We start from the raw sequence: 21,400 nt of genomic DNA on the forward strand, positions 1-21,400 counted from the left end.
TGTGGCTCCCCAGCGACCCTCTCTCATCCCAGGAAAAGTGCATTGCTTCATGTTCAGTTGCCAAAGGGCTTATGCTGTATTTTCCTCAAAGCAAGGAAGCCACCTGCCCTGAAGGAGGAATTTAAAACCCCTATCTCGAAAGAGCGAATCTGCTAGAAGTTTGACCAATAGCTGTTTTGCCCATTTCTATCTAGTCTTTGAGACTGGAGTTGAGCCTCAGCAGAGCACAGGTGAGGTGTAGGGGGCGCTTCGGTCTGCCTGCTGGTCCCTTTGCTCACTGTGCAGGGCAGATATACGCCCCTGTTTTTCCTGTGAGGGGAGACAGCTTTGGCAAGGTTAAGAGGCCTTAATTCCCAAGTAGCTCCAGGCCCAAGGCTCTTTTTGCCTCATTTCTATGTCCACCACCTTCGTCCAAGGATGCCTCCTGACATGCAGGTGAGGGGTCCTCTGGAACGTACAGAGAGAAGGGTTGGGGGCGGGTGGAGAAAGGGAGAAAGTGCTCCCTGCCCCCAGGTGAATGCCTGTAGTGATGTCTCATAAGCCTGGTCTACAAGCTGCTATCCAGAGTTCAGCTACTTTTGCTTAAGTTGTGCTGGCACTTTGCCCGTACCACCTCGCCCAGTCCTAACCTCAGTCCTGCATGACGTACATCTTCCTGAGGCTGAAGGGAACAAAGCAGCTGTTCTAGAATTAAGAGAGGCAGTAAAGAGGTTAAGCATGCCCGGGTTCGACTGCAAACTCCACTATATATAATTTGCATTTCCTTGGGAGAGTTTCCTTCAGGGCTAGTGATTGAAGATTCAACAAGCTGGCGTATGTGAGCGCCTTGGAGAGAGGCTGCCAGCCACATGGGAAGCACAGCACAGAGAACTGCTTCCTTCCTGGCCACCATTCAGGGCTTGAGAACCAGGCTCTGCAGCCTGGCTCACCCATCACTATCTGCATCTCCTGCGAAATGCAGCAGGGCCCAGCTCCCCACTGAGGCCGGAGACGGAGTCTGGAAGCAGAGCCTCCGGAAAAGCGTAGGAGTCCAGGTTGCAGCTGCACACACGACACACTAACTTTATTTCACGTTGATACAAAAGTAGATTTTTCTAGAAATGTTCTCTTGTGCCAGAGGGAGAGAGTTGAGTGGCACGTGGCAGGAGGGCGGGGGAGGAGGCCTGAGGAAAGCAGGGAGGGCGGGGGCCAGAGCAGGGGCGTCACAGAGGTAGGGGAGCAGGCAGCAGGGGCTGGGAAAGCAGGAAGGGCTGGGGGTGGCGGCCCTTCGCCCGGTTCTGTCCACACAGACATAGTGGGAGCTTCCAGGAGATGGGGCCAGGGAACTCAGGCAGGAGAAGACTCTGGGTGGAATTGCTGCCCATGACTCTCCTCCGCTCCTGGCTGTCTGCCAGCTCCCCCCATGGGAGCTGACGTGTGAGAGGCTGGGTGGGCCCGCCCCTTCCCACTCCCCCTTCCTGACACTCCTCTTGGATGGCTGGCCATCCCCAAGAGGGACCAAGGTCGTGGGGCTGGGGAGTGAGGAGTGGGTACACAGATGGATGCTCACATAGGCAAAGAGGGAGCAGAGGCTGGTTGCCCCCTGAGGGGCCCCAGGGGTCTCACTGGGGCAGCGCCTTGAGGATGGCGTTCACCTCCTCCGCCACAGCAGTCAGAGCAAATTCAAACTGGTCCTGGGGAAGGGCAGTGGGAGGATGGTGACGGGGAGCACCGACCTCTGCTTGTGCACCAGGGGCGCTTTTGGGAGGGGGTGTTGGGGAGGTCACTTGGGAGAAGGGGGATTCCTCCTGGGGAAGGCTGGCAGCTACGGTCAAGGCAAAGAGGAACAGTCACCTTAGAGCGGACGAGGCCGGGCCGTTGGTCACGGACATGCTCCAGGGTGGCAGCGATGTCAATCTCCTTTACTCCTGGAGGTGGGAGAGGAGGTTGTCCAGAGGAGGATAGGACCCAGAACGCCTTGAGCATCCTGGGTCGGGAGGCTTGGAGGATTGGGCAAAGCCTGGGGGTGTAACAACCTGTCCCTCCTAGAGCTCCTGTGAGCCTGGGTTCTGGAAAGTCTGATCAGGGGCTGGACTGCAGGTACCATGGGGAAGGTCCTCACCTTTTGCCATGCGGTTCAGTACCATGTCAATGAGGATGTAAGTGCCAGTCCTCCCTGCACCGTCGCTGAAACAGGAGAGGATGACAGGCTCAGCTCAGGACCCGGCAGAAAAGGGGAAGGGGCAGAGGAGACGGGAGGCTTAAGGTGGCGAAGACACTGGTGGAGCCATTAGGGTTGGCTCGAGGAGGGCGTAAGTGAGCTAAGGAGGCAGCAGTCATAGCCCCTTGGCCCTGGGAACTGGGACTTGAGTGCGGAGCCTGTGACCCATGGGGTGTCACTTGGGTAGTGGGCCAACCTAAGAGGAGATTCCCGGCTCAGTCTTAAGGTGAAGGCAGCAGGAGGGGAAGGGACCGCCCCTTCCAGCCTCTGGCCAGGCTTTCGTTCAGCAAACTTTTTGTGTCAATGGCCAGAGGGTACACGTTGTCCTTTGTGGGCTAAGTACAGTCTCTGTCATACATTCCTTTTTTTTTTTTTTTTTTTCCTTCAACCATTTAAAAATGTGAACACCATAGTTAGCTCATGGGCCATTAAAACACACACACATACACACACACAGATAGTGGGACATCTGGGTGGCTCAGTCAGTTAAGTGTCCAACTCTTGGTTTTGGCTCAGGTCATGATCTCATGGTTCATGAGATCAAGCCCCGCATCGGGATCTGTGCTGACAGCGCAGAGCCTGCTTGCGATTCTCTCTCTCTCTCTCTCTCTCTCTCTCTCTCTGCCCCTCCCCCTCCAAATACATACATACACACATACATAAAACTAAAAAAAAAAAAACAAAAAACAAACAGATGGTATGTTGAACTTGGCCCATGGGCTTTAGTTTGCCAGCATCAAGGCAGGCAGCATGCATAGGAGATGTACCCGGGAACAGAGAGAGGGCAGGAATCATGAGTGCCCCCACCTCAGAGCCCTCTGGCCTGGGCTGTCCTGTCCCCTTTCCTCCCCACCTCTGCCCACAGCCCCTCTTCACGCACCTGCAGTGCACAATGATGGGGCAGGAGCGGCCCCGGTAGCACTTGTTCACTTTCCTGCAAGAAGAAATGGGTGTGAGGGTGAGGGGTACCAGCACCCACCTGTGGGCCTCTCTTTCTTCCTTTTCTCCCCACATGCCCAGGGCAGAGGAGGGAAGAGGGCTGGAGAAATGAGTCAGGGCTGGAGGCAAAGAACCAGAGATGGTGTGGGTGGCACTGGGCTTGCCCTGTCACTTCATGAGCTAGGTGCCCACGCTGTGCCCCTGGAACAACAACTAATTTAACCTCTTTGAGCCTCAGGTTTCTTACCTGCGAAATGAGGGCGATAATAATAGTAACCTTCTTAGATTTCTCACCGTGATTACATGAGATAATTCGTGTACAGAATTAAGTGTAAGGTTTGACATACAGTAGGTGCTCGATAAATGCAGTACCGTTAATGATAATACATATTAATAGTGACCTCTGCCAGAAGTCCAGGGAGAACAGGCTTTCTGGTGACTTCAAGGGTGGCAATCTTGTCACATTCCTGCTCTGCCCCTCCTTTACCACTGTTCAGGTTGTTCCCCTCTCCACTCAGGCTCCTTGGAGTCCTTACTAGCAGTGAGGTCAGGCAGACCTAGGCACAAAGCTCTTTTGGCCAGGGGAGGACCACTTCTCAGCTCTGAACATTATGTTGCTGTCTGTCTCCCTGAATCAGCCTCATCTCAGCACAGGTGTTTTGTGGTTGGGTCGTATTTAGACTTGGGGTCCACTTGGACCCCAGACTCTTTTCTGCTACCCTGATTGCTGCCCTCTCAGGAGGGAACAGGGGGTTTGTCCCTTCCTCAGTTGTCCAGGCTAACCTGCCCTTGTCCCTTATGACTTTTCTGCTTTGAGAGTCACCTGCAGAAGCCTGATACCCCCAACGGGCCAGGGCTAGGGAGGACCTCCTTAGGGGTTATTAGATTGTTTCAGGGGTAACTTGGAACTTAATGGCCTTCCCGTCTGATTCCCCCAGGCTTGTAAGGGCCAAGTGACTTTGAATGGTTTTACAGGAGTCCATATGGTTTTCTAGCAAATTGGCTCATGTGTTAGAGAGCTGGGGTTGAACAGAAGTTGCCGAAGTAGTTCCCAATCATTTAATAAGAATGACCATGAATTGCATCTAGAATTAATCGAGCCTTCGCTGTATGCCAGGCACCTAGATTTTTTACAGACTTTATCCCATTGACTCTTGTAACAACTCCCTAAGTATGGGTCATCATCCTCATTTCACAGGTAAGTAAACAGGGAGATCAAGGAACTTGCTCAGGGTCACTTTTAGCACTTCAAAAAAATATATTTTGCTTTTTCTCTGGTGGACCTTCACTGAACCTTCACTGAATTGATTAAGCAGCAATTTGTTCTGGCTGTCTAATGCCAACTGAGTTTACATAATTCTGGCCTGAAGCAAAGAAATGTAACCTTGTAACTTACCTGTGCAGTCTTAAAAAAACGGTCCATGCACATAAGGAGTTTTTAAATGAGGAAAACAGGAAATAGCTCTATTACCCCTGGCACTGCTTTTGAGACACCTGTGCCTCAGGCATCAGGGAGCCCAGGTAGAAACCATTATCCTGAGGCTCAGAAACTATCCTCAGCTTCCCACCCCTGCTCAGCACCTGCAGACCACAAGGGGGGGGGGGGGGGGGGAGGAGGGCAGCAGTGTGGGCGAGGCCCCACTAGGGGCAACAGACTCCTTCCTCAGCCACCTGTCTGGGGAGTGGAAGACTGACTGGATGCTGGAGGACTGGCCTGGTGGTGGTTTTGTTGTCAGAACTGGGTAAGTCCCCTAGTTAGCCTCCTGTCCCAGCCCCCACTGGCTCCACGGAGTCCCCAGGAATCCGGAGATCCTCTGCAAGGCCTTTGATGGTGTTTGTCTCCTCTGAGTCAACCCCCCCCCCCCTCCGCCAGCCCCCAGCTCTCCTAGCAGCCTTCAGGGGGCCCCTGGGCCCACAAGTCCTGATCGGATTGTCCTGTCCATGCAGCGGCCACACCTGCCAATGATCACTTTTGTGACTATGCAACTGGAGAGCGAATACTAGCTGCAGATCACAAAAATGACACTGGCAGCCGTGAGAGGGAGAGAGACAGAGGAGGAGGGGGGAAGAAGGACAGAGTGGGGAGACAGACAGAGGGAGGGTGAGAGAGAGATGGCAGGGAGGTGGAGAAAGGGAACGGAGGACAGAACAGGGGAGAGGTGCAGGGAGAGAGATGTGGAGATAAAAAAGTGGGACAGACTCAGCCAGTGAGAGAGATCAAGAGATGAGGGGAGAGGCAGAGTGAGGAGACAGAGAAAGGAAAAGAAGGAAAGAGAGATGGGGAGAAAGAAAAACAGAAGCAAAGAAACAGCAAGTGATAAAGAAGGGGAGATGGGCAGGAGGGAGTGAGAGAGGAGAGGAGAGGGGACACACGGAATGTGCTGGAGCTCTGAAAGAGCAGCACAGGAGAGGCAAGGAGGCGGGCACCAAGTAGAGGGAGAGAGGGCGAGAGGGAGGGAGCTTGGACTAAGGTGAATCTGGGGGGAGGGGCGGGGGGGTAATGGAGAAGGAGCCAGACCTGGGGAGGTAGGGAGAGAAAGGGGCGAGGGGGACACAGCCAGCAGAACGAGAGCGAGCAGAAACGGAGCAGGACCACAGGGGTGGAGGGATGTGCACAGACAGACAGAGCATCAGTCCGGGTTGGGGGGTCTGGATGGCGGCGGCTGGAGGTCAGAGGCGGAGGCTCCAGGTCAGGCTAGAGCGCCCCTCCCCCGTCCCCCCCCCCCCCCCCCCCCCAACCCCTTGCTCCCTTGCGGACGGCTCTCTCGCCGGCTCCTCGGAGCCTCTCTTGGGGCCGCGCCTCCGCGCAGGCTCAGGACGCTCACCTGCGGAAGTCCAGCAGCGGCCGGGTGGACGCCGGAGTGCCCTCTGCCGGCCAGCTGAGGAAGTGGAACTGCGTGAGCGTGCGCGTCTCCTGGGTCTGCACGTTCTTCAGGTAGAAACTGCGCACCAGGAAGTCCTCGCACCAGATGTGCTCCGACACCAGGTTCACCTGCCCGCGAGGGAACCCAGGCCTGAGCACGGCAGGGCCCCTCCAAATCCTCCCGGCTTCCCAGGCCGGGTCAAATTCTAAATCCTCCAAGAAGCTTACCCGACTGCCTGCTCCAACTGTCCCAGCTGTCCCCAAGCCCCCTAGTCGTCTGCGTCTCTTATCTGCCCCTCAGGACAACCGGTGGTTTTTCCACCTAGACACAACTATTGCGGGCTTCTTGAGGTCAGAGCTTCTCCTTCCTCTTCCTCACAGAGTCTAGCAAAGTGTCTGTGCTACACACACCACAAAGCTTGATGGACTTCTATAGTTTTATTCTTTCTCTTTAACCATGAGCAACAGCAATTTTTAAAAAGTTTAGAAAAGACTGCCGAGTGCTCATCTGATGATGGAATACCTACTCTCTGGGTTCAGGGCTCACCTGGTGATGAGAAGCTTCTAGTGTGCTCTTAGTGACTCTTGTTTTACAGGAGGGGCACCTTCCATGTGCCAGGAACCTGTTCCTCTTTCCTCACCTGGCTTTGCCTCTACCCAGTTCCCCCCCTACCTCGCCTCTCTCCTAAGGAAAAAGTTTGTGTCTGCCTTCTATGGGCAACCTATGTGACTGATGGTATTTCTTTCTTGGCTTTGGCTTCCAGGAAACTCAGAGCTAAGTGAGGCTCAATTAAAGTAGGTCTTAATGTTGGTCTTTGGTTTTATCTTCCCTGTCTCATATACTCTTGACTCTTAGTTGCTTACCTCAGTTTTGGTGGCTTTATGGGTTCGTTTCTGTACCTTTCACCTTCGGTCCCTATAAATGCTTTCTGGCCCTAGACTGGACACATACGTGTAGATGTACATGTATGTGTGAATGTGTGTGTGTGCATATGGATGTTTATATGCATATACGTTCATACATGTATGACTGGTTCTCCACCCACTCTCTCCATTCCCACTGTCCCCTGGCTATAGGGGCCTTGCTGACCTCATATACGTGGTAGAGGGAGGACCCCTCATCTGGCCAGTAGCGGTCACACTGCTTGACAGCATCCTCCACCAGTGGGGTCAGCATGACGATGACAGTGCAGCCACTCTCCCACACCATCTAGGGACAGAGACTCCACTCTAACGTCTCTGGGCCCCGGCTGGCCCCAGCTGCCCTCAAAGGCCACTGGTCCCTGGAGAAGCCCTCCTTCCAAGAACTTACCTGCCAGAAGTCTGCGATGGTATGGGACAGCGGGCCCTGTGTGGCTATGTAGGCTGGCATTCGAGGGTCGTGCTCAATCTGGGGCAGGGAAGATACATCATGAGCCAGAATGGGACATGCTCCTGGGGAGAGGCTTGGTCCAAGGGAGCAGGCCAGGATGTGGGTGAGCTTGAGAAACCCCCATTTCCATGCCAGGATACCCGGCCTCACAATTCCAGGGCCTCAGGTGGGGTGGATGGTGACCAGAAGGTAATGGAGTTCATGCAGGCAGGATAAAAACGGGGCAGAGGAGGGGGCTGGAGCTGGGGCCACTTACAATGGGGCTGGCATTGATGTAATCACTCCGAGAAGGGCTGCTCTCCACCTTCAGCTTGATGCGAGCGTGATCATCTGCACAGACCCCACGTCTCACCTCAGGTGCCCCTCGGTCATTGGGGTGCCGGTCCCTCTGCCACTTGACCTGAGCCAGGCGGCCAGCCCCTCCCCCAAGCCCTCCAGAGTTCCCAGCAGAGAGAGGGCTGGGCCAGGCTGGCCAGCAGGACTCACAGGGCAGAAAGTCAGGGTGGCGGTTCTTTTTGATGTTTCCCTCCCCCTGGGCGGTGGCACAGGTGTTGGGCTCTGCCTGGTAGGCACACAGGGCCTGCCACTCCTTGGCCAAGCGGTCCCGGTTCCGCAGATGGTCCTCCATGTACGCCTACGGGGATAGCACAGCCTGGCTCTGGCCCACACCCTCAGCCCTGCCTCTCCCACCATCCTGTCCCTTCACCGGCTCTGGGCCCGGGCCCAGTCCTGACCAGAATCATGTGCCCTGTGGAGATGTCCATGTTGGCCTGGGCGGGTTCCTCGCACCAGGATGGCGTGCTGCTGTGGGAGCTGGGGCTGGCCTGGGCCGCATCACTAAACTGGGAGGACACGCTGCTCACGCGAGAAGGTTCCGGCGGGCCCTCCGCCCGGTTGAACAGGGACTTTGTGGCCATGTGCTGGCGGCACAGGTCCTGCAGAAGAAAAATCAGGCAGGGTCCCAGGCCCCTTGAACCCTTTTCAGCAGAGTCCTGGGTTCAATTCTAGGCTTATCCTTGATTGATTTTATAGGAAATCCTTCTCCTGTGGGGTAGGCTTTTCTGCCCTGGACCTCATCCTTTACAAGGGTGTTCTGTTTGGGGGGTGCCTGTGAGAACTTCAGATATTAGAGGGGAATCCCAGAACCCCAGAATTGTTGCATTGGGAAGAACTTTAGGAACCTTCTCCCAATTCCCATCCGTTCGAAATGCCCCCACAATACCCCAGCTTGGGCTTCTGTAGCCCCTGCCTGGATATTCCCAAGGATGTGTGCTCACTCCCCATCCAACACCCCACCCTCACCCCATGTGCGACCCAGACTCCCAAGCCCCTTCCATTTCCCTGTCATCAACCAGCTTTTGGGGCTGCACACCTGGTACTCAAAGGTAGTGTCACCGTGGGCTCCCTCGGGCCCCAGGGCTGCCAGGCGCTCCTTGTCCCGCTGCCGTGCATGCTGCCGCACACACAAAGCCACTGCCAGAGCCACCAGCAGCCCGGCCACACCCGCCAGGGCCACCAGAGTGAGTAGCACGGAGCGCATGGGAGAGGTGCTGTGGGCCGGCCGGGGAAGGACTGCGGCCGCCTCCTCCCTCTGTGGGAACAAGGCTAGAATCAAGGGAAGTGGCGGCAGGGGAGAGGTAGAAGCCGTTTCTCAACCCTGTCCTCCCCTGCCACACTCCCTGCTAGGGTGTCCCCTGGGGCAAAGCTGAGAGGGCAGGGCATGGTGGCACAGGCAGAAGGTTTCAAATAGACCCCAGGTCCTCCTTCTCAGTCCCCATCAGACCAGCTCAACCACACTGCACTGCCTGAAACTTACTGGATGACCCCCACCCCCCACCCCAGGAGTTTTTGCATTTAAACAATGGATGTAGAGAAGTTTGGAGACACAGCTTGGAATCAAATAGTAGAATGGGAGGCATCAGTGTTGGATGCAGAATAGAAATCTATTTTGAGTTTAGGGGTGCTTGGGTGGCTCAGTTGGTTAAGCGTCTGACTCTTGATTTCAACTCAGGTCGTGATCTCATGGATTGTGAGATCGAGCCCAGTGTTGGGCTCAGTGCTGACAGTGTGGAGCCTGCTTGGGATTCTCTCTCCCTCTCTCTCTGCCCCTCCTCTGCTCACACTCTCTCTCAAAATATTAACTATAATTAAAATCTATAAATTATATGTTTTATAATTATATTTGAATTTAATGTCCTTTATGCATAGGATCTTCCCTTAAAATTTATAGAGATTTTGTTCCAGAAGGCTATGGACATCTCAGGTCGTTACTCCAAGCAGGAGTATGGAAGGCTGGTCCAGCAATAGGGGCTGGGGGTCGCGGGAAGAGCCGCCACTGGGGCCATCTGCTGGCCAGAAAGGAAACTGCAAGGGGTAGGGCTGCTTTGGCAAAGCCAGCGGGCCAGCCAGGTACAGGAGTTTCAGCTCTGGTTCTCCTGCCAAGTTTGCCCCCATCTCTTGCGGGCAACGTCAGCCCTCTGGGGTGTCAGCTGATTCTTCAGTTCTCATACCTGTCCCACTCCTGTCTGCAAGATCTGGAGCCCTGTCTGTGCTTCCAGTTCTGATTTCACCAGCCCTGCAGGGAAGATGTAGGTCAGACTCTCTCCAGCCACATGTGGTCCCCACCCCCTGTCATGCTATGCTAGGTGGCAGGCAGGGCCTGTGTGCGCTGGAAATATTTCAAGGTGGGGGCATCAGCCACAGGCCTAGGAATGTCCTACTAGGGCTGGGGCTGGGACCAGGCAGTATTTACCAGCTTGCTGGGTAACATCAGCCAAAGACAGGTTCTGTTCATTATGTCGGATGCGGAAGGTGAGGGCCGGTCCCACCACACTGCCAAACAGGAGCTATATTACTGCCTCACCCACCACAGACCCCAGACTGTAACAGAGAGGCCAACTCTGGCCCTCTCCCCATGAGAAAAGGAAGCTGAGGCTGAACAGAGATGCCCTATAGGGATGTTTGAGGCCCAAGAAATGCTGGAGGAGGCCAGCATCCAGTGTGTGTGTGTGTGTGTGTGTGTGTGTGTGTGTGTGTGTGGCGGGGGTGCCTGCCTTGGCCACTCACCAAGACTTTGTCTTCCCTTCCTTCCCTGAGTCCCACCAGCCACCTCTCCCCTCAAGTTACCTTCTAGATACCAGATACCAGCCCCACCTGATGTTGATGAAGCTGCCCGAGGACACGTGAACATGCTCAGCTAGGATCTCCAGCAGCTTCACTCCTGCAGCCAGACTCAGGGGCCTGGAGGCAGGGAGCGAGCAGAGAAAGGAAAGCGGGGATCCTTTTAGCCACTTCCTTGAAACAAGCCACCTCCAAGGATGCAGAGCAGCTCACTCCCCACTCCAACCCCCATCCAGTTCACATCTGGATTTCTGCTGTTTCCATCCAGGCAGGCCAACCCACCCCCTCCCCCTCCGGGAGGGTAGACTAGAAATCTTCCCCAGGCTGAAGCCCTTACTTCTGGTCAGTGACAATGTAGCCGTACTCCTCTGCTGATGGCTGAGCTGAGGGCGGCCTCACCACTGTGGGCTGGCTCTGGCCCAGGGAACTTTTCTTCTCCAGCAGGACCGGTGTGGCAGGGTGGCCAATAGCTTTGGGGGGCTCAGAGGATCCAGAGATCAGCACCTGCTGGGCTTTACTGGAAGTGGGGCTGGCAGTGGGGTATCCAGGAAGGGAGGGTGTGGGGGGCGGAGGCTCCACTGTGTGTCCACCCTGCACCTGCTCTTCCACTGTCTGTTTAGAAGAGAGGATAGAGGGGTACCTGGGTGGCTCAGTCGGTCAAGCGTCTGACTTTGGCTCAGGTCATGATCTCACAGTTTGTGAGTTCAAGCCCTGCATCAGGCTCTCTGCTGTCAGCACAGAGCCCATTTAAGATCCTCTGTCCCCCCTCTCTCTCTGCCCACCCCTCTCTTTCTCCCTCAAAAACAAATAAGCATTAAAAAAAAGAGAGAGGATAGAGGTATGATCTCTGGACAGTAGAGGGGATGGGGGAATGGGGGTCCACATCCCAACTCTGAGGTCCCTAAAGAGGACCTCTGGACTTGTTTCTTTCTACCCCCCAGGGCCCAGGGCAACACTGGGCACAGAGAGGTTACCCAGAAAAGTGACTCAGGTGGATGAATGGATGAATAAAGGATTGAATGAGTGCAGCGTGGTCAGTAATGGTCTGCAAGATGGGGCTGGAGTGGGGAGAGCCTCTGGAGTGAGGGAAGGTGGCGTTAGGAGAGAGGTGAACAGGCTGGTGATAGGTTTTAGACTTCTGTGTAGCCACAAAATCGCAGAAGTCCAACATGTGAAAAAGAGAGAGCTCTTCAGGCTACAGGGGGGCTAGGAGCATGCATGCTTGCAACTCCCCCTTCGCCTAGGGATCCTCAGAGCAGGGCCTGAAATGACTACAGTGAAAAAAAGCAGCGAGTCGAGAATTCCAGTTTCTAGACCCAGCTCTGCCATCAACCTAAAGTGAGATCTTAGGCAATGACTTGCAGTCCCTGGGCCTGGGTCCCCCCCTGCTCCCCGCCGCCCCAAATGAAGAGGTGTGGAGGACACAGATTTGGGTCCCGATGCTGAAGTTTAGATTTTGACAAGGGGGTTTGCTGGCAGGGGCTCTGTGGGCCAGGGAGGTGCCACAAACTCACTTTCTTGTTGTCAGCTCCGACATTTACAGCCCCTCCTGTAGAGACAGGAAAAACAAGACTTTGGGCAAAGGGTCAAGGCCAAGGCCAAGGTCCACACAACATGGGCAGGAGAGAGGGCCAGGGGCCCCGAGCCTGCTGTGGCCTCTTTTCCCTCAGTCAGTGACCCAGCCCTGTCTTTGGTCTGATCCTAAGCGTGGCCTCAAGCCTGTTCGCTTCTACCTTATAATTGTTTTCTCAGCTTCTCCCTGTGTTATTGGCTGCACCTCTCAAAACTATTCTTTATTCAGTCCTCCCCCTACCCATCAATTATTGGCTTCACCTTTGCATTGGCCTCTCCCTTCCTTAGAGGCTGTTATCATCCACCCACCTTCCTTGGTGCCTAGTGATCCCTGCTCATACCCCCTGTTGGCTTCTTCCATTACTCCCACCCTGCAGTTCTTTCCTGCTCTAACTCAGCTTACCACCCCACTCCCTTGCTTCCTGCTCTTGGCAGGCAATGACCCTGTGCTTGTGTCTCAAAAGAACTCCCTTCCCTGACCCTGACCCTGACCCTTCCCCTCTAGGCTGCTCCATGTGGTCTTGAGAGATGGGGGCAAGACGCCATCATGGAGCTGGTAGTTGCTAGTTTCTCTGCCTGGACACTCACCCAGATTTCGTCCTGAGCCCTTGGGCAGCAGCTGCAGCAGGGTTGAGAGGCTGGAGAGCTGCTCAGGGGTCAGCTGACGCAGCTCCACCCCATAGCCCGCCAGCACAGATGCCAGTCTCTGCAGAGTCACATCTGCTGGGAGCAAGACGCAGAGCTTATGGCGAGAGGGTGGTGGTGACATGAACTTGTGGGATGTGTTGGGGGTGGGGGAGGGTACTAGCACATTTAAGAGCTTCTTTTCAAACACCAGGAAACTGATGCCCTCCACCTTCCAGCCCTTGTCCACACTTTGGGGGGAAAGGCCTTCCTAGGGCCAAGACCAGACTTCAGGCCCACTATGGACATCGTGACTCTCCAGCTGAAGGAGTTATGTCAGCTCCACCCCCTACAGTATCCCCACTGCCCACCTAGTGCCTGGCAGAGATTAGGTTGTCAGTGGACATTAATTAAATGTATGAATGACTTTAAGGGCAGATTAATGAATGCATGGATAGTTAGGAAGGAGACCCCGAATGCAGCGCCCACAGGAGGGGAATGGATGCTGAGAACTCCATTACCTGGCTGCTCTGCTGGAGAAGGAAGCTTCTCCCTGTGACCTTCTAGCCCTTCTTCCTCATAGCCCTCTGAAGAATCCTTTGGCCGGCTGCTGCCCCCTTGCTCTGGCAGCCTCGGTGCCCTGGCCCTGCTGGGCACTGGCAGCTCCTGGGCCAGGTAGAAAAGCCCTGATTCCTGGAAAAGCTGACCAGGTGAAGGCCCTGGAGGGTCCCCGTAGGAGTGGTCAGAGTGAGCCCCAAACATGCCCTTGGAGGCAGTTCTGCTGAAGAGGGCAGAAGGTTCGGCCTTGGGTATGGGGCCGACACTGACCATCCCGGGTGAGCTCTCTGAGCCCCGAGAGCCATCGCGGGAGCCAAACTGTGGGGAAATCAGAGATCCAGGTGAGAGCAGATGTCAGGGCTCGGGGATAGGTGTTGGGGTGGGGCCGGTGTTTAAAGCTCACCTGATGAAACAGGTAGGGCTGCAGCAGGGCAGGTTCATAGCTCAGGGCAGGGTGGGGGGCCTGCGGGGGTAGCAGCAGATGCTCCAAGAGGGGGGGCAGCAGTTCAGCCTGCAGAGAGGACAGTGGAGAGCCCACCCCCCCACCACTGCCACCCACTGGAGGTTGAGGAAGCCGGTGCTGGGCAGCAGGGGTGGAGCCAGTAGGGATGCCCTGTAAAAGCAGCTCCCCAGCAGAACCAGGTCTCCTGGGCACCAAGCCAGATCTGGGGAAGAAAGCAAAGTGTATGTGTGTGTGTTGGTTGCACGGGGCAAGAGTGTACAGAGCATACAGGACACAGAGATGGTGGGACCAGACAGGCTCAGCAGTTTACAGTAAACCTGACCTCTTAAAAAAAAATGAAGTAGTCTCAGGGAAAGAGACAGTAGCATGGGGAAGGACCAGAGGGCCAAGCCTGGGTATAGATCATTGCCTCCCGGGTAAGCATGCCTGGGTCCCCGAAACACAGCGGCAGAGGTTAGGGAAGAGTGAGGCAGGGGATGGAAAAGGAGAGAACGGGTACAGGGGAAGCCAGCCAGGTACCTCTCTAGATAAACTGGGGCTACAGTTTGCCTCGTTTCCCCTATATTCATATGCCCACACCTGGCCTTCAAACACTCAGTACTGTGCCCCTCAACTCTACCCTCCCACCCCACTCTGCCTTTTTTCTCCTGGTATCATCACTTGAGCCCCACGACCCTCATTTACTTTCCTCTGCTTTGCAGGGTCTGAACAATGCTTTCATAGGCCCTAACCACAAAAAGATGATGATCTTTCCACATATCATTCCACATAGCAATGAAATGGAACATTAAACAACTTCAGTACGACAAAACTCGTATTTGTCCCATGCCGACCCTTTGATGCTTCTTTTAAATTGTGAAATGTCCAAGTTTTCAAAAATATTTTTTTGCTGTTTTGCTGGATCCCCGGGGATGAGCTCAGCTCCTACTAAGCATGTGAACACGCCAGATGACCACTCCTGAACCTCTTTTACTTGTGCCTTAGGCTGCTGACGTTGGTGGCCACTTCCCTCTGTCCATTAGGAAGACCACAGGCCCACCAGCCTTTCTGTGCTCGAGCTGTTGAGAAAAGATGCCTACCTGTCCCTTGGACGGGGCTCTGGGGGGCGAAGCCTGGGGATGCGCTCCATCTCCTGGGAGATCACATACTGGGTGAGGTCATCGTGCCAGGACAATCCTGCCAGGGGACAGGATAGGGTGAGGTTGGCTCGGGACAGTCTGAGGGCCCAGTAACGGTGAAAATCAAACCCGCACTCCCTACCCGGCAGTGTACTGAGTTTGGTAGAGCAGAGGGGCAGTGGAGGTGCTCCAGAGACTTGGTGGCTGATCTGAGCTGCCCTCTTCCCAGTCTCCGGTACAGATTTGGGAGTCAGACTGCCTCCAGTGAAACTAAGTTTGCCACTTACTCATTGTGTGACTTGGGGCAAATTGCTGAACCCGTCTGAGCCTCAATTCTCTCTTCTGTAAAATGGGGGTTTACACCTCCTAAGACTGTGATAATTAAAATAACCTAATGTAAAATGGTATGAACTGTACCTGTCACGTTGTGAAGTTTAAACAGCTTCTCTTATTATTGCCATCATTATCACTCCTATTCTTATTTTTGTTGACCCTGAACCTTGCTTTTCTTTATTTGTAAGGTGGGAAAAAGACATACTTCATGGGGCTGTTGTGAAGATCAAGTGCAATCAGGGAAATGAAAGTGCTCAGAAAACTCCAAAGCACTGCACACGTTTTAAACCTTCACCACCACCCCCGCCTCCACCACCACCATCAATTATCTTGTGCTGACGCAGATCTCCTGTCTGACTCTTGCCTTTCATGAAACTGCTCTCAGGAAAGGTCAGTCACCTATTCTAAAGGAATAATCTCCCACTCTCTACTCCCATTCCTTCTTCCTTGCTTCTGAATCAATAGTCTGCTCTTAACTCATATTCTAGGATCTACTAGCATCGATACTTGCCTTCTTGCCTATGAACATTAGATAGCTCATCCTATTTAGGGCCAATCCCTCCAAGTTAGGCACTAGATTTCATCCCCTACTATCTACTCAAGAACATCTTCTCTGCAATTTCCCCCTATTTCCTATATGATCATTTTTCTCTGCTCTCTACTGAATTATTCTCTTTAGCCTACAAACATGATGGAGCTCCTTTCAACTTAAAAAGTTACTGCATGACCCCACATTCCTCTCCAGCTCTCACTCCATTTCTTTCCTTTTCTTTGCAGCAAGACTCCTTGAAAATGTTATCTGTGCTGGCTGTATCCAATTCTTTTCCTCTCATTCCCTTTGAATCCACTCTATTCAGGATTTTATTCCCACCTATTCTACCAAAACTATTTTCATCAAAATCGCCAGTGACTTCTGCATATCTAAAGCCAGTGGCCAGTTCTCAGATCTCATCCCATTTCATCTATCATCATTATTTGATACCACTGATGGCTCCTTCCTCTGCAATACACTTCCACTTGGCTTCTAGAACACGAGACATTCTTGTTTTTCCTCCTACCTCATTGGTTCCCCTTTCTCCGTCTCCTTTGTTGGTTCCTCTCCTTGTCCTGGTCCTCTTAATATTATAATTCTCTAGGCCTCTTCTTCATATACACTAAAGCCTTTGCTTATCTCATCTACATCATGGGTTTAATTGCAATTTATATCTCCACTCCGGAATACTCCATATTTCAAAATCCAACCTCATACTCTCAACTTCCCACTGTACTTGAATGAACGTCTTTTTTTTCATTTTTTATTTATTTTAGAGAGACAGAGAGAGAGTGAGAGTGAGAGAGAGAATCCTTAGCAGGCCCCGCACTCAGCACAGAGCCTGACATGGGGCTTGAGCCCGCAACCCTGGGATCATGACCTGAGCCGAAATTAAGAGTCAGATGATTAACTGACTGAGCCACCCAGGTGCCCCTTGAAAGAACATCTTAAATTCCTCCCTGCAACCACCTGGTCCATGCAACATTCATCTCTTACATGAGTCACTGTGGTAGCTTTTAATGATCTCCCTGCTTCTACCCTAGACTCCCTTCAGTCTATTCTCAACAACAGCAGGCATGGCCCTTTTAAGGTAGACGTGAGATTATGCACCTCTAGGCTCAAAACCTTGTGATGGGTTCCTCTTTTACTTAAAGACAACAGTTTTCTTATAAGGCCCTACAATGATCTGCATCTCTTCCCCCAATACCTATCTGACTGCACCTTCCACTTTCCCTATCACTCCTCTATAGCCACACCATAAAGGTGTTCTCCATGATGTTCCTCAAACTCATGCTCCTGCTTTAGTAAAGGCTTTTGTTCTAGCTATTTGATCAGCTTGAAACACTGCCTCCAGATAACCTTCTGGAAAACACCTCCACTGCCTTGATGTCTTTGTTCAAATTTCATAGTCTCAAAAAAGTCTACCTTGACTACCCAGGTTGATACTGAAGCTTCCTACCCGACCATTTCTGACCTCTTTATCATGCTGTAATATTTGTAAATACAAATATTTGTAATATTTGTAATATTTGTAATATTTGTCACTTATCACCTTAAAACATACTATATGTTTTCTAATTTATATATTGCATTCCCTCCCTAAATTCCAAAATGTAAGCCCCAATACACACAGATCTTTGTCTGTTTTATTCCCTGATACATCCCAAGCACCTAAAACTAAGCTTATATAGTAAATCCTCAATAAATAGTTGTTGAACGAGTGAATTTTATGAGTGGAGTGATCTGGCCAAGCACTCCAGGATTCATGGTTCTGGAGCACTCAGTTCCAGGAAGTGCGCTGGCCCTAGGGAGACGGATGCTGGTCTCTTCCAGTGGCTCCTTCTAGAAGCCTCCTCTAGACTCTTCCAAAGAGTCTGAGTGTGGACAGCCCGCCTCTATGGCTCCACCTCCCACTCCTGTCTTGCCCCCTTCTCTAGCAAGGTCTGGGAAGGTGAGGCTCCAGAAGTAGGTGTGAAAAGAATGTTTCATAAAGAGAAACCCTTGAGTCAGGTGCACGCTCACTTCCCCATCCTATACAACCAAGTTTCCAAGGCCTCTCTTTCAGTGCAGCTAGACCTCACCTTGGGACATGAGCTGTCGGAGCACACTTTGTAAGCGCTGAAGAACTGGGGAGGTGACTTGCAAAAGGGGCCGGGCTTGCCCCACTCCCACCTGGCATTGTCCAAACAAGCCATCTAAGAGCACAAAAGTGGTGTCAGTAGGGGGCTTGGACAAGAGGCTTTCTAAAGTCCAGGTTGCAAATGGGCACTATCCTCTCCATCTCCTCTCTTGGCTTCAGAACCCTGCTCCTTCAGGCCCTTCCCACTTCTCCCCAGGACTAGTACCACTTCCCCCCCCCCCCGACCTCCCCCACACTTCTTTCTTGTTGTGTTCCCCATCTTGTAAATCCTATGCCTGAGCCTCACTCACCCTGAATACAGACTTCAAGGTGAGAGCAGAGTCTGCGGTCAAACAGACAGCCTGTAGGGGGAAAGGTGAGCTGCTCAGACATCCACACACATAGAATGGTCAGAGGATGAACAGGCTGGGAAAGGGGGAAGGAGATGGGGTCCATTCTTTCATTCAAAGAAAGGATTGAAGCTGGGAGGAGAGTAGGGAAGAGGCCTAGAATTCTTAACAGAAGGAAGCACAGGATCTGACTTTGGATTTTAAGGATCTGAGAGCCTGGATAGTTTCCCTAAAAACCTCAGTTTGCTTAACTGGGTGATGGGGAGAAGACTTCCAGGTGCATGGGGGTAGTAGAGGATCATATACTTCTACTCTCATAGAATTACTATGAGGACATTTTTGGCCAAATTCTGAGAAGGGACTTTCCTCCCCAAATCTCCCAAAGCATCCTAACTATGATAAGTTGGGACTCAGAAGTGATGGAAACCCTAGCACACCTTCCCTCCGTGTGGGAAAAGGGTAAGGGTGGGGTGTCTCTAGGGCAATGCTCCCCACACTGTTCCTGAGGTCAGCGGCCCCAGAGCCGCTGGCGCTGTCCACGGTGCTGAAGATCTGAGCCTGAGGCTGCCGAGGGCTAGCCTGGAAGCAGTTATGGGGGAGGGAGGGGAGCTAGGGTCAGGAATCTCCACAGACCTGACCCCTCCACCGTTCTAGACTTCATTTGCCACCCTACCAACCCACAGTGCCACAGGAAGTACCCTGTATTGGCCTCCAAACCAGGTGGGGAAGGAGGGCGTCAGTGAGGCTGCGCCCCTTCCCCCACGCGCCCCACCACCCCACCCTCCCCCGGCCCATGAGTCAGCGCTGACTGTCTCTGTCCGCTCAGATGTGAGTCAGCATCAGCCTGGCTGTGGGGAGGGGGACAGGAAAGGACCCCTCTCCCTTCACCCTCTTTTGCCGCCTCCCCTAGCTGTCTTCCTCTTATTGGAGATTCGATCGCAGCAATCTGCCTCTCTGGGCTTAAAGAGAAACCCTGGTCCCTCCTTGGGTCTGATCCTCTTCTGGGAGCTGGGATCCCGATGCTCTTGACCCTGATTCCTACCGCCCGGACATCAGCGCTGCCTCTTCCCACCCCTATCCCCTACCCCCAATCCCTGAGCGCCAGTCACCACTTCTTTGGCGCCTCGGCGCGACTTGCTTCTCTCGTGGTCTTGTAGCCCGTCTCTAAATCCTTCTGTCCATATGCACCCCCATTCCTCCTCCCAAACCCGCAATCTTTCCCGGAGTCTGTTTCTCTTAGGTCCCGCCCCCGTATTCCCAGCCCCACCTCCAGGCCTACGCCCCTTTCCTCTCAGTCGCCCTCTCATCTCCCCATCTCACAGTGCTTCCCCCTACCCTACTCCAGACATCACACATTCTACCTGAGCTTCCTACCTTCTCCCCACCCCCCACCGAGTTTTGCTCCCGGCACCATACTTCCCCCGCCCTCCCCCCCCCCCCCCCCATTTCCTCCTGACCGTGGGCACTAATGGCGCTGCAGCCTCCCGGGCGGCTGCTCAGCAGCAGGAGGCAGACGAGCACCCGGAGACCCCCGGATCCCCCGGGACCCCCAGGCCGCCGCGGGCGCCGCATCCTTCGGGGCTCGGCGCGCTCGCTCCCCTGCCACAACCGCAGCAACGCCGGCCGGAGCCAGCCAGAGGGGCCGAGGCGGGGCCTGCCACTCCCCACCCACCTACGAGGCGGGGTCTAGACGCCCCTCTCGCGGCAACTCCGCCAACCCTGGGCGGGTGGTGACGACATCTCCACCCCCGGCTCTTACGCTTACTTGCGTCAGGCGTGGCGTAAGAGCTCTGCCTTAGAGGGGTGCCGACCCGCCCCACGTCTCCTCTGCCAAATAGTAGGTGCTTCACTAGAATTCCCACTTGGCACCACCCCCTTTTGACCTTTGCTTCTCCCCAAGGACTACCGCTTCTATCACCCAGTCCCAGGGTTGGAGAAAAAGGTTAAGTTAGGTGGGGACCAGGAAATACATGTGAGTCGGTTAGTATAAATCCTAAAATGAGCATAAAAGTGAGTAGAATAGGTACTGTTACGCGTCTCAATTAATGGTACTGGTATCCTTAACAGCAGGGATGGTTATATGTGTGTGCCTGGATTCCGGTTCTAGCAATGCCACCTACTGCGAGTATAACTTTGGGCAAGCTGCTTAACCTCTCTGCGCCCAAGTTTCCTGACGTGTAAAAAAAGAGGTGCCAATAATTCTTACCTCGCAAGGTGGTTGTGAGGATTACACGAGTTAACGCATGTGGGTCACTTAGAACAAGGACTGCACTGGCATATACTAAACGCATGACGCATATTCTCTTTAGTTATTAGCCCTGACTCCCCTTTCTTTCTCCTTTCTTCCTTTCTTTCTTTCTCTACCTGCAAAATATATCTCCTATCTACTCCTTTCCTCCCTACTCACTACTTTATCTAAGTCACGGTGCTTTTTCATCACTAATATTATTGTAATCAACTAACTAGTCTCTTGTTTTCACTCTTCTCGCCCAATAAGGTAGGGAGTGAGCTTTCTAAAGTTCAGATTGGATCACTTTATTCTCTTACTTTTCAGGGAAAATTTTCCAAAATACAAGAAAAGATAGTGGTGCATAGTAAATACTCAATATACACATCATCTAGACTTAACAGTGACTGCTGTTTTGCCAGATGTGTTTCTTTTTAGTATTTAAGAGTCAATGATAGACATCATATTTCCCTTATAAATATCTCATTATGTATCTCCAGGAAATAAGGGTATTTCCCACATAATCCAAATGCCTTTATGACATCTAACAGAATTTACAGTAATTCTCTAATATCATTTAATGCTCAGTTTATATTCAAAAATTCAAATTGTTTCCAAAAAATGCCTTTTTCCATCTGTTTTGTTCAAAATAGGAGTCAAAGACCACCATTGCATTTGGTTTGTCTCTTAATTCTCTTTAAATGAACACAGACACGCCCCTCCCCCATTTTTGACTATGTCTTGTTGGATAGACCCGGTTAGTTTTTATTTACAACTCCCCGCCTTCTGTATTTGTCTGATTGTTTCCTCATGATAGATCTCCCTGTATTTGCCCTGTATCTATCCTGTGTATCCCCTGCATTTACTGTAAACTAGAAGTTATATCTAATGTCTTGATTGGATCAGGTTAATTTTTTAAACATTTTTAACTTATTTTGAGAGAGAGGGTGGGAGCAGGAAAGGGGCAGAGAGAGAGGGAGAGAGAATCCCTCTGTCTATGCTGTCAGCAT

The 21,400-nt window shown here is 52.8% G+C and overlaps 1 protein-coding gene across 2 annotated transcripts; it reads right to left on the reverse strand.

Moving 5' to 3' along the window:
* Positions 1-1,124: 1,124 nt before the first annotated feature.
* On the reverse strand, positions 1,125-19,759 carry PTPRN (protein tyrosine phosphatase receptor type N). Of its 2 annotated transcripts, XM_042953274.1 has the most exons (23): positions 19,621-19,759; positions 18,125-18,175; positions 17,776-17,889; positions 14,791-14,887; positions 13,652-13,913; positions 13,212-13,566; positions 12,655-12,786; positions 12,009-12,043; positions 10,832-11,106; positions 10,528-10,614; positions 10,127-10,206; positions 9,885-9,949; positions 8,747-8,965; positions 8,109-8,309; positions 7,861-8,008; positions 7,631-7,704; positions 7,315-7,392; positions 7,093-7,212; positions 5,965-6,131; positions 3,081-3,134; positions 2,102-2,166; positions 1,834-1,907; positions 1,125-1,673 (listed from the first exon to the last, which is right to left on the reverse strand). In XM_042953274.1, exons 1-23 carry the CDS (start codon positions 19,733-19,735, stop codon positions 1,602-1,604), a joined length of 2,940 nt encoding a protein of 979 aa, XP_042809208.1. In that variant the 5' UTR covers positions 19,736-19,759; the 3' UTR covers positions 1,125-1,601. The 2 variants fall into 2 exon arrangements, with proteins under 2 accessions (XP_042809208.1, XP_042809207.1); XM_042953273.1 differs by lacking the exon at positions 10,528-10,614 and having other exon boundaries at positions 19,621-19,735.
* Positions 19,760-21,400: the final 1,641 nt, after the last annotated feature.

Source organism: Panthera leo, chromosome C1 (assembly GCF_018350215.1).
Source record: "Panthera leo isolate Ple1 chromosome C1, P.leo_Ple1_pat1.1, whole genome shotgun sequence".
Lineage (NCBI taxonomy): Eukaryota > Metazoa > Chordata > Mammalia > Carnivora > Felidae > Panthera > Panthera leo.

Excerpts from the sequence above, each read along its gene's own strand:
- PTPRN (XM_042953274.1), bottom strand. The coding sequence starts at position 19,735 with ATGCGGCGCCCGCGGCGGCCTGGGGGTCCCGGGGGATCCGGGGGTCTC. Across the intron at positions 14,888-17,775 it reads CCGACAGCTCATGTCCCAAG|GATTGTCCTGGCACGATGAC; the intron begins GTGAGGTCTAGC and ends GTCCCCTGGCAG. Across the intron at positions 11,107-12,008 it reads TCGGAGCTGACAACAAGAAA|ACAGTGGAAGAGCAGGTGCA; the intron begins GTGAGTTTGTGG and ends TCTTCTAAACAG.